General features: G+C 45.4%; 2 protein-coding genes across 2 annotated transcripts; one reads left to right on the top strand and one right to left on the bottom strand.

Annotated features, from left to right (window-relative positions):
* Positions 1-400: 400 nt before the first annotated feature.
* akap19 (A-kinase anchoring protein 19) lies at positions 401-6,337 on the bottom strand. The gene is made up of 2 exons (XM_030343259.1): positions 5,830-6,337; positions 401-4,597 (listed from the first exon to the last, which is right to left on the bottom strand). The coding sequence occupies exon 2, from the start codon at positions 4,245-4,247 to the stop codon at positions 3,957-3,959; it is 291 nt and encodes a 96-aa protein (XP_030199119.1). The 5' UTR covers positions 4,248-4,597; positions 5,830-6,337; the 3' UTR covers positions 401-3,956.
* A 723-nt stretch (positions 6,338-7,060) lies between these two features.
* Positions 7,061-9,870, top strand: mstnb (myostatin b). The gene is made up of 3 exons (XM_030343257.1): positions 7,061-7,713; positions 8,130-8,500; positions 9,485-9,870. Exons 1-3 carry the CDS (start codon positions 7,305-7,307, stop codon positions 9,863-9,865), a joined length of 1,161 nt encoding a protein of 386 aa, XP_030199117.1. The 5' UTR covers positions 7,061-7,304; the 3' UTR covers positions 9,866-9,870.
* The last annotated feature ends 1,087 nt before the right edge of the window (positions 9,871-10,957 follow it).

The following is a 10,957-nucleotide window of genomic DNA, read 5'->3' as shown; positions in this document are numbered from 1 at the left end:
TAATTTATGGTGGCGGTTTGGTCTTCAAACAAACGGCCAGGTGTCTGTCGCCTGTTGTCATCTCCGTCTGCAAGCCAAACTGAACTTTGGCTGAGTGTTACGTCTAGAAGGAAGATAAAAAATACTTTAAGGTGGACGTGTGCTGAAAGAAATGTGTTATGAAACTATTGAACAAACAAAGGTTTCCAACGGTTTTTACCCAGTTAAAAAAAAACTGTTTGCACAAATGATGAGATAAGAAGCTAGCAGGCAATCACATTTCTAATAAACTCAACGTTATCCCACAATGGTGCAACTCTGGATGCCAATATGTATTGGCATTTCATTCATCTTCACATAAATGTACATGTCTAATAAGGTTCAGACAAGCTTAGTACGCTGTAAATTAAGAAGAATAGCGTTGAGTTTGAACAGAATATTTAATTCAAACACTGTAACTGAACTCCAAAGAAGAAGCAGATGTAGCCACCAAATTGAAGACATTACAAATGCACATCATATATGATAATTCAGTTGAATCAGGCCCATATTCACAAGCCACAATCACAACTATGAACAAAATTCCCTTTGCTTGATCCCTTTTATAAGACAGAGTACAATGCTTACAGCACAGCTATCCTCTAAATAAGTGGTACAATTAGCTGAGTTCCATGGAAGAATAATATGAGAAGGGGAAACATAAGTTACACATAATTAGAACTACGTATTGGGAAAGGTCAAGTCACTTCAACATAGTTTTTACTCTTTGTTCAACGTCACGTTCCAGCATTAATCATGAAAAGTAATCACAAGATATGGCCAGAGGTAAAAACCAACCAGGCATTCTTTCAGACAGCGCGACCCAACTAGCATGTATTAGCGGAAAAGGTTGGCCCCAAGTTCATGGTGAAGTTTATACCCACTGTCCTTTAGTTACTTGGCTTTGTATATGAGCACTATGCTTTCTGTTGGCCGTTGATGCCACTGGTTCAATTTGTGTTCATCCTGTCAACACTTTATTCAACAATAAAACTGGATATGATAAGTAACCTCTTTTGGTATTACACTTGACCGGGAAACAAACTGGTGAAATATTTTTTCTGTTTGTCTAGCTGTAAACACACACCATACTAACAGGTTTCCCGGTATTGACATTAATGGTGAATAGTAAAATGCATACTCACTCGTAAAATGCCTGCAACATAGTTAGCCAAAATGTAGGACTTTGTTTCCAAACCTGCGGTCCCCAGCCTAGAGGACAGACTTCTATCACTGCATTTGCCTAAAATTAGTCTGCCTAAAACATGGACAAAGCTTCCAACCATTCAGAGGTTCGCTAGATAGGAACATGAGACGTTGGTAGACCTATGGTATTTGCGAGGACAAAACAACATTTTGAGCAAACAACTAACTGTAAACCCTCCTTGCATACCATGTCATGTTTCCCATTCATGTTCTGAAAAAGCTAGAGAAAAATAAAATAATAAAATTATTCTGGCAGAATTATTTATTTGGAACAACACACATTACATCTAATTAGTATTGTGGCTTTGAGCAGAATTGTGTCAAGGTAAGTCATCTTTACATTTATTTCCATGTTTCTCTGGCTGTGTTTTGGAGAGTCAGATTAATTACCCAACCAAGATTAGTGCAAATATTGTTTGTTTTTTGTCCGCCTTTGTAAATGCTGAATGCAGGGCGGTTTAGCTCACTAAAGCACAATTACATTTTCTGAATCAAATCCCTTTAAATTATTGTTTTTTAAATCGTTCACCAACATTATAGGATTTTTAAACATAGGATTTGAAAAGTTATTATTGAAAGTCCTGCCACGGCATGCCACCAGGTGTGGTGTGATTAGCCGCTACAAGCCGTTTTGGAAATCTGCCCCTTATGACATCACAGGTGGGCATGTCCACCTAGATGTGTGACAATAGATGAGCAACGTTTGCTACAGTTCACTGGGTAGGCTGGTAGGCTGATCTATCCAGCACACATCTAAGTGGGCACGCCCACCTGTGATGTCATAAGGGGCAGATTTCCAAAACGGCTTGTACCGGCTAATCACACCACACCTGGTGGCATGCCATGGGACCTTTACGAAAAGGGTGAATCACAAACGACAAGATCGATATTTTTCTACATAAAAGAGGTTCTCTTCATGGGAGATCTGAGATACCATAACCACATTTGCTTGGGTTTTTCTATCAACCTCATTGGTAAATAATACCCGTCAATGAAATCTGCATATTTTCAGTTCAATGACATATTTGTGTTTACAAGAATAATTAAAGGCCAAGTTCTGGGCATAAGGCAACTGGATATAATTCCCCACTATTGTTTCTATGGCTTAGTAATTATTATTGTAGTGAATTATGTTGCTGATATTGGTACCAGTCATTTCAGGCTTGTTATCACGACCGCAAATTCAAAACATTTCTAACAAGAGCAGGGTCTATTTTAAAGGGGTTTGGGTGGCAGTTGGTCATTCTTTGACTTAGAGTACATATTGGGTTTGGCAAACAACACACACGTAAATACCACTGACATCAGCTTTTCCCTTTAGGTTCCAAGAGGTTGCTCTCTAGTGAACTGATGTTTACATCCTACATCAGCCCACTGAACAGGGAACAGGGTCGTGTTTCGGCCTTTATGTTGGATCAATAACTAGCTAGGATGCATTGTGCTTCATCATAACACTTCATAAATGATATTGGCAGCTGTGACCATTTTTGTAGTCCCAGTGGAACCGCTGTACCTTCTGATCCTCATCTTATCTCATCATAGCACCACACTATTTCAAAGAGCTGTTAAAGTATCACAGGCGTTTATGGTTGCATATGTCCACCGCTTCCCCCTGCAGCATAGATTGCAGATATCCCTCTTTGGTCCGCAGACAACACAGAATTGATTGGAATGAAAAGGGTTGTTTTCTTACTATTCTTTTAAGAAGCCACTTTTTTTTGTTTGCTCTTTGTATCAGAGGTGACGGCAGGACTGTCAACCGCACACAGCATCAACTCAAGTTCAGTTCCTGCAGGTGCAGCGCTACACCAAAGTCCCTGCGCCGCCACTAAGTGACCTACTTTGAGCTCCATGTTGGGATGGGGTTAGACCGGACGGATGATCTGTGCTGCTGGGGTCTTTCTTAGGAGTGCACTAGGCAGGGGCTGGAACTAAGGCTGCGCCTTGATGTGGCAACACCACAACATCTCCAGGGAGGCCATTAGCCTGCCCCCACAAAGTGTCTCTCAAGCCAGCCGGATGCTGAGCCGGTGGGGAGGTGAGTGTCTGGTCCTTGTATCTCTCCCCAGCCCAAAGACTTGTGACCCGAACATTTGCTCTCCCCTTTTAGCGAGTCTCCCGGTAAGAGGAGAGAGATTTGGCCCCATGGCGATTGCCAATGGCCAACAGTAGACCTCATGTTGGGGGTCGAACTAAGCAATCGATGGCAACTACCGTACATAGAAATCTTGGCACTCTTAATCCCCACACAGGGGTTAGGAGATGGAAGGGATACTAGTGAAGGTAATATCCGGCTATAGAGGGTCTGCTTCAGCCAGATTCGACTGGCGAGGCCAGCAGTTAATAGATTTGTGTGTCCTGCCTCTGCCGTTTTACATACATGTACACCCACATTCCCAGCAGGTAGACATTGCCGCATCTCAAGATTCCCTCCCAAAAAGTGTCATGTGAGCCCCATGGCAAGGCAGTATGGGGACATCCGGAAGTTATTCTAATATCCAATAGTATGACGACAAACAAATACTACGGTGGGTCTGGCAGGGGTCAGATTTAATCCAGGTGTTAATCCTCACGTGAATCTGGCCACCCATGTCCCGGTCGAGAAAGAGCGGGATTCAGCTGGGTAACTGGTGACATCTGATGGACCTCAGCCAGTTGTAGCAGCAGCAGCAGCAACAGCAGCAGCAGTAGCAGCTGCTGATGGGGGAACTCCCGTCCTCCAGCCCACGCTGTCACGGGACGTCACACTCGATGTAGGGGATGTCGCTGTAGCGGCTATCTATGTCGGCCCACTGCTGCACTGCCCGCGACACAATTTCCTCCGACAGCCTCTGGGCGTACTCCAGCACTACCGGGTTGACCCTGGCCGTGGGGGACTCGGGGTCCGCGTCGCAGCCCGTCTCAGAGTGCACTAGGTAGGCCTTCTCCCCCCGCGACCTCCCCTTGGCCTCACCGTCGGACTGCTCTGCAGAGTTGGCCTTCTCCTCAGACGATTCACTCCGCTTGGATTTGACACACCCCATACTCTGCGGGTTGTCGCATCGAGGGGGGGGTAGTGAAACAAGGAAACTTGTATCCAAGACCCGCGTTGCCTGTTAGAAATACTTTAGTTTGTCGTTATGTTTTGAGCTGATATGTTACTACGTCCAAACCAACAGATGTCAACTTCCTTGGCCCCTCTTGTGATCTCTGACTGTCATTCTTTCATGGACTCAAAAAGCAACGTTAGGAAGTTGTGTCTGCGTCGTAGCCGTGGGTAACAGGAGCGAAACACTTCTGGCGGTCTGCATGGAGAAGGATGGTCCTCCGCAGGAGTCTGTTTGGGCGTGCGTGTTGCTCGTGTTAGATGGCTTGCATTTCAATACTTCCTAGACTGTGGAGAGAGACAGAAAAGAGACGAGCCTTTTATTGTCATTCAAACGCGGCCTAAAGATTGTTAGTGATACAGAGGGAGGGCTGTGATGTCCACAGGCTGTGGGATCCTACGTGACAGACTAAGTGTCCAGACTGCTGACCAATCACAGAGCCCGGATGAGAGTTCCGCCGTGGCGTTGAGCTTTGCTGACCCCTCATTGGGTCAGGAGGTCTCTCATACACAAGCTGTTCAGCACATCATGACATCATCTGTCCTCGCCGCTGGGTCAGAGAGGGTTTCATGACTCACTCCCCTGGCCTATAGGAGGCCAGACAAAATCGAATGCCTGAATCCCTCTGCTTTGTAATAAAACCGTGTCTCAATCAGGTCAAAGCCTGAGCCTCTCCAATGACGCTATGGTTGACTGCATCCATGGGTCCGAACGTACAGTTACCAACCGATCAGTTACCGATCAGTGACCAAAAGAGTGATTTGATAATCGAATGTATCGCCCACCATCAATGATTGGCTGCAAACAGAGACCTGTGGCGCCCATTATAGATCAGCTTCGGACCATGGCTCTATCACAAGAAGGGCTTGGACCATTGGATCGCGCATCTACCATCACTTATTGGTTGGTCACGGAGAGCGTGGTACCGCCCACGGTCACTGATTGGTTGGTAACACGAAGACGTTCAGAGCTTTTCATGTAGAAACGACCGAACATGATTCAGTGTGACAGGTTACTTCACGAAATGATTAATGAAGTCGGAAACAATCACTTAATTGAGAAACCGGCGTATTGTGGACATTATTGTGGATTAATAATGGGGACCGGCTAGTCGGTCTACTGTAAAATTCAACGAGGAAACAAGCTTTTACGTTGTAGGCCTACGTGGATTTAGGAAATGTCACCATGTTAGGCATGATAACAGAGGTCTATGGAGCGGTCAACTTTGACTTGCATGCATGTTGCATATCATACACAAAAGATCAAACAATAAAAACAATGTAGGTATAATGTACGTCAGTATTTATGTTGATGAAATATTGGAATATATAATGATGATAATAACAATAATTATTATTTGTATTATTTTTTATTATTATTATTAGACGTATTATAATTATTGTTACAATTGTAAGCCTATGTCCACTAGTGTGATAAAGCCTATCTCACTCAGTACATAACATGAATTGTAATGTATATACCTATACATAAAAGAAGTTTTAATGAATAAATAACTTACAGTTGGTCTCCTCTCAGCAAAAAGGTTACAGAATGAAGTCCCAAGGTCGCATAGGGGAGTAAATACATCCAGACGTTATCGTGAGATGACGAGACTCCCATTCTCCTTGTACTTCAGACACACACAGGCATGGCATGAACTTGAAAGAAAAGCCAGCATTGTGCACCCAGCGAGGTTTTATCCAAGTTTACGTCCATCATTGATCGTAGACCAATTGCTTCACATGCGGTTATTTTTTAATACCTGTAATTCCAAATGGCCTGTGATAAAACAAGAAATCCTGAAGTCCGCCAGAGTTGGAGGACTACAGGTATTTGGCGAGGTAGGTCCACACGGCTAGGACATGATTCCAGGCAGGACAGACAGGATGATCTCCTTCCAGCTCCACCGTGCAGGTCCTAATCTTACGCAGCAGTCCATTGTAAACGAACACTGTGAGCGCATCGCGCATGGAGTCTGGAACATTTGGGCTTTTGCAATAGCTCCCTCTTGTGGCTGTAGCATGCCACATGTTTTCATTGTTATGCCTTGACACATGAAGAGAATAAACTATATTAAAACTATACAACTTGATAACTACACAACAAAAAGATGTGGAGTTAATGCAGAATATTATTCTTTGATCAGAAACGGAGTAGATAGGGTAACATCTTGGTGAACACCTCAAACCATCGGCTTCTGTTGATGGTTTCGTCGCGTTGCGGACGTGAACCGACAGATTGCGGCCACAAGGGAGCAGCAGAGGTCTTGTCCACAGGAGCCTGCAGTCGAGCTCCTCCGCTATCATCGTCTTCAATGGGATTACAATAGATTTGGGATATAGTGGCTATCTTTGTTTTTAAATTTTGATCTGTAATGCACCGCTATGTATGTGTTACCCAACCGGATGAGTTAAGAACGTTTGGCGACACAAACGTATGTGAAGGCCTATTACATGATTGCAACCTTTAGGATAAATGCATAGGTGCAATGTTTGTTTTTGTTGTATGGTTTAAGGATATAATCGCTGTGATATTGTTGTTATTATAGCCACGCTACTTACAAAACGTTATGTTATTAGTTTCGTTTGCAGCTTTGGAATGGCGATGTGGGATTAGTGCTTTTAATTAAATTGCATAACATCAACAAAGTCCCGGGACTGTCAGTGCAGCGCTCGCATTCCTGCAGTGATTCGGTAATGAATAAAACACGCATCCGAGCAGCGGACACGCTCGGCACGTGTTCGGAGACTTAACCGTTCGCTATCCCTGAATGGGTCGACGGTGAGAAAAAAAAAAAAGTCGGTAAGATTCATTGTTGCCAGTCCAGCCAATCATAGATTTGGACGACACAAAAAAGTGGGTAAAGTTGGGAGTATAAAAAGCTGCGCCGCTGATGAAGCACCAGGCCGTGCCAGTGCGCATCATCATCAACATCATCCATCCACCACACGCTTCCCTTCGTTTAACACACACACTGAGGGATCCTGTGAGACGATGCATCTGCCTCACACCCTGGTGTACCTTTGCCTGTTGATCGCTTTGGGTTCAGTCGGCCTGGGAGATCAGACCACGCACCAGCAGGCGCCCACCGCCGCCGCTCCAGCCGCGGCCGAAGCTGCTGCCGTCCCGGAGGAGGCGGAGCAGTGCTCCTCTTGCGAGATCCGCCAGCAGATCAAGACCATGAGGCTAAACGCGATCAAGTCTCAGATTTTGAGCAAACTGCGGCTGAAACACGCGCCGAACATCAGCCGCGACGTGATGAAGCAGCTGCTGCCCAAGGCGCCGCCGCTGCAGGAGCTGCTTGACCAGTACGACGTGCTGGGTGACGACAATCAAGATGGACTTATCGAAGAGGACGACGAGCACGCGGTGACGGAGACGATCATGTTGATAGCTACCGAGCGTGAGTCCCGTGTTCGTTTATTATTCAGTCTTATTATTATTATTATTATTATTATTATTATTATCATTATTATTATTATTATTATTAACGTGGGTTATCGAGGTTGAGAACTAGACGCGATGACAAGGAGCGCACTTTTACGCACGGGATATGGCGTGATACTTGCGTCGTTCTGTCCTAGTTGTTGTTGTATTTTAGTCACATCATTGCACACGTTTAAACAATGCGCTACGTAATGGTGAACAGCTTTGATCTATGCATTTTCTATTAAAACGTAGTCTTAAACCATGCGCTTAGTCCTCAACCAGATTTGGGCAATATTGAATCAGTTGGCTGTTGTGACCGACTGTCGTTTGGTAATTATAGCGCATAACAAACTGGGGCATTTGTTTTCTTTCCCCTCCCCTACAATACAGCCGACTCAGTGGTCCAGGTCAACCGGACGCCGAGGTGCTGTTTTTTCTCCTTTAGCCAAAAGATTCAAGCCAATCGCATCCTGCGCGCCCAGCTCTGGGTGCACCTACGCGCCTCGGAGGAGGACACCACGGTGTTCCTGCAGATCTCCCGCCTCATGCCTTCCACGGACGGGAGCCGACACATAGGGATCCGCTCGCTGAAGATCGACGTGAATGCCGGGGTCAGCTCATGGAAAAGCATAGACGTCAAACAAGTGTTGAGCGTGTGGCTGAGGCAGCCGGAGACCAACTGGGGCATCGAGATCAACGCGTATGACGCGGAGGGAAACGACCTGGTGGCCACCTCCGTGGAGCCCGGGGAGGAAGGACTGGTGAGTGTGCCCCAAATTTGCCCCAAATTCAAATCGTTATTTTTCTCATATTACCAGGAGGAAAAATAGACTTACTTTCTTGCAGTAATGTTTTGTAAACCTTAATCAAAGTATTACTTCTTAGGCCTATGCTGCAAAACACTGATAGTATAGTAGGCAGACAGTTATATACAGTATTGTACAGTAAAGCTCTATTTTAGTTAGTGGCAAATATCGCAATCCCTGTGTCACCACAGCGGGATAATGTTTTTTAAAAAAACCGTACACCAGCCTTATTATGCTGTTCCCAAACTATGACTATAGGTCCCTTTGATTTGATTCTCGGGTTCGATGCTGCAGTATTACGTAAAGCTTTGGGAGATGCTGGGTCAGGGCTTTAGCACTCCCAGCGAGGGGCTTGGCAGGCATGTGTTGCCCAGGAGAAGGAAGGAGGAATTAACATTTAAAAGGCCCACAAAGACGCACCCTGCATCTGGACACGAGCCCAGTGCACCAATAATCTGCAATCTCATTGGCCCATTACATAAGAGTGCACCTGCCTCCCATTTCCCTGTGCTCTGGTGGGTCTCTGATAATCAGAGTAATTGCCTTTACACACGCCAGTATGCATACTATCAGTGTCCCATGAGTAGTCCCACTAACAGTAGGTCTACAATCAGTCACACACCACACACCGCTTCAAAAGCCACTATGTTCTGTTGTCTTCAGAGCACTGGTCGGTAGAGTTTCATAAACTGGTGTCTGGTCAAGCGTCAATTCAAGCAAATCAAATGAGGGGAGAAAAAAAGAAGAACAAGGTTTAAGAACATTCTAGGGCGTGTTGGCAGTAACCCAAACCCAGTCACCTTATGTGTATCTGTGTGTGTGCGTGGGGGGGTTATAGGTCTATACTTAACCTTCCTTATTTTAGAGCATATTAAGTCAAGTGAGTTCTAATCCGATGGCCCCCATCTCTCTGCCCCCTCCTCCCTGTCCCCAACACAGCAACCCTTCATGGAGGTCCAGGTGTCCGAGGGCCCCAAGCGCACCCGGAGGGACTCGGGCCTGGACTGTGACGAGAACTCCCCCGAGTCCCGGTGCTGCCGCTACCCCCTCACAGTGGACTTTGAAGACTTTGGCTGGGACTGGGTGATCGCGCCCAAGCGATACAAGGCCAACTATTGCTCCGGGGAGTGTGAGTACATGTACCTGCAGAAGTACCCCCACACCCACCTGGTGCACAAGGCCAGCCCCCGGGGCAACGCTGGGCCCTGCTGCACGCCCACCAAGATGTCCCCCATCAACATGCTCTACTTCAACCGCAAGGAGCAGATCATCTACGGCAAGCTGCCCTCTATGGTCGTAGACCGCTGCGGCTGCTCGTGAGTGAGAGGGGGTGGGAGGGAGGGAGGGAGGGAGGGAGGGAGGGAGGGAGGGAGGGGGAGCCCTGCCCGGGGTGGAGACGAAGGAGGGCTGTGCTTCAGTCCAATCGCCAAGACTCTTTGACACATCTTCCATTGCCAATTTTACTTTTCTTCTACTTCTACTTCTCCTTTTCTTTCTTCTTCTTCTTCTTCTTCTTCTTCTTCTTCTTCTTCTTCTTCTTCTTCTTCTTCTTCTTCTTCTTCTTCTTCTTCTTCTTCTTCTTCTTCTTCTTCTTCTTCTTCTTCTTCTTCTTCTTCTTCGTCTTCTCCTTCCTCCGGTTCTTGTGTAGAACCCAGCAGTGTAGTGGAGACAGCAAAGGTGCCCCTTCTTCTTTTGGTTTCCGTTGAGTGTTACAAACTCACATTCATATCACATTCTTTTTTCCCCTCATGTTTCTATCTCTGTGATGTATAAACTCCATAGACTGACGAGGCAGAGGTTTGCAGGAACAATATAACTTGAAAGCCTCAAAGAGTGGACTTTTTTGTTACAACAGTAACTATGAAAATGATTAATTACCCTCTTTCTCGCTCTCCCTCTCTGTCTCTCTTGCATTGGTCTGGGCTCCGTCTGTATAAACGTGCCGACAGAATACATCCATGTACAATCACATATACAGGAACATCATCTGATTGTTGCGTCCCCTTCTCACCAGCTTTATGTGACTTTAGCTCCACTGTTGTGTTTTTTTTTAATGGTCGTTTGTATGAATGTTGGTTTTCAGAGGAAAACCGAAAATCCTCATGGACTTTTTGAAAGCACTTGGAAAAAAATCAAAGAAAGAAACACTCCTGAAAGAGTAAATCTGTGTAAATCTTAAACACGGTGTAAATCTTTAGTGTAGGTAACCCAAACTTTACATTTGTTCAATAGTCCATAGCATTGTTTTATTCCACTGCCGGTCATTTCCCCAACCTAAGTTTGGGATTTTTCAAGATCTAACTTTTGTTTTCTTTTTACATTTTTGGAAAGATCCAAAATGTTGAACTTGTATAAAGGTGTGCATGTTCAGAAAAGGTATGTTTTACCATAGTGAGAGATCTCCATAACTCT

This window comes from Gadus morhua, chromosome 20, assembly GCF_902167405.1.
Source record: "Gadus morhua chromosome 20, gadMor3.0, whole genome shotgun sequence".
Lineage (NCBI taxonomy): Eukaryota > Metazoa > Chordata > Actinopteri > Gadiformes > Gadidae > Gadus > Gadus morhua.
The sequence above is the reverse complement of the archived record's forward strand: the minus strand, read 5'-3'. Positions and strand labels throughout refer to the sequence as shown.

Excerpts from the sequence above, each read along its gene's own strand:
- akap19 (XM_030343259.1), bottom strand. The coding sequence starts at position 4,247 with ATGGGGTGTGTCAAATCCAAGCGGAGTGAATCGTCTGAGGAGAAGGCC.
- mstnb (XM_030343257.1), top strand. The coding sequence starts at position 7,305 with ATGCATCTGCCTCACACCCTGGTGTACCTTTGCCTGTTGATCGCTTTG. Across the intron at positions 7,714-8,129 it reads CATGTTGATAGCTACCGAGC|CCGACTCAGTGGTCCAGGTC; the intron begins GTGAGTCCCGTG and ends CCTACAATACAG. Across the intron at positions 8,501-9,484 it reads AGCCCGGGGAGGAAGGACTG|CAACCCTTCATGGAGGTCCA; the intron begins GTGAGTGTGCCC and ends TCCCCAACACAG.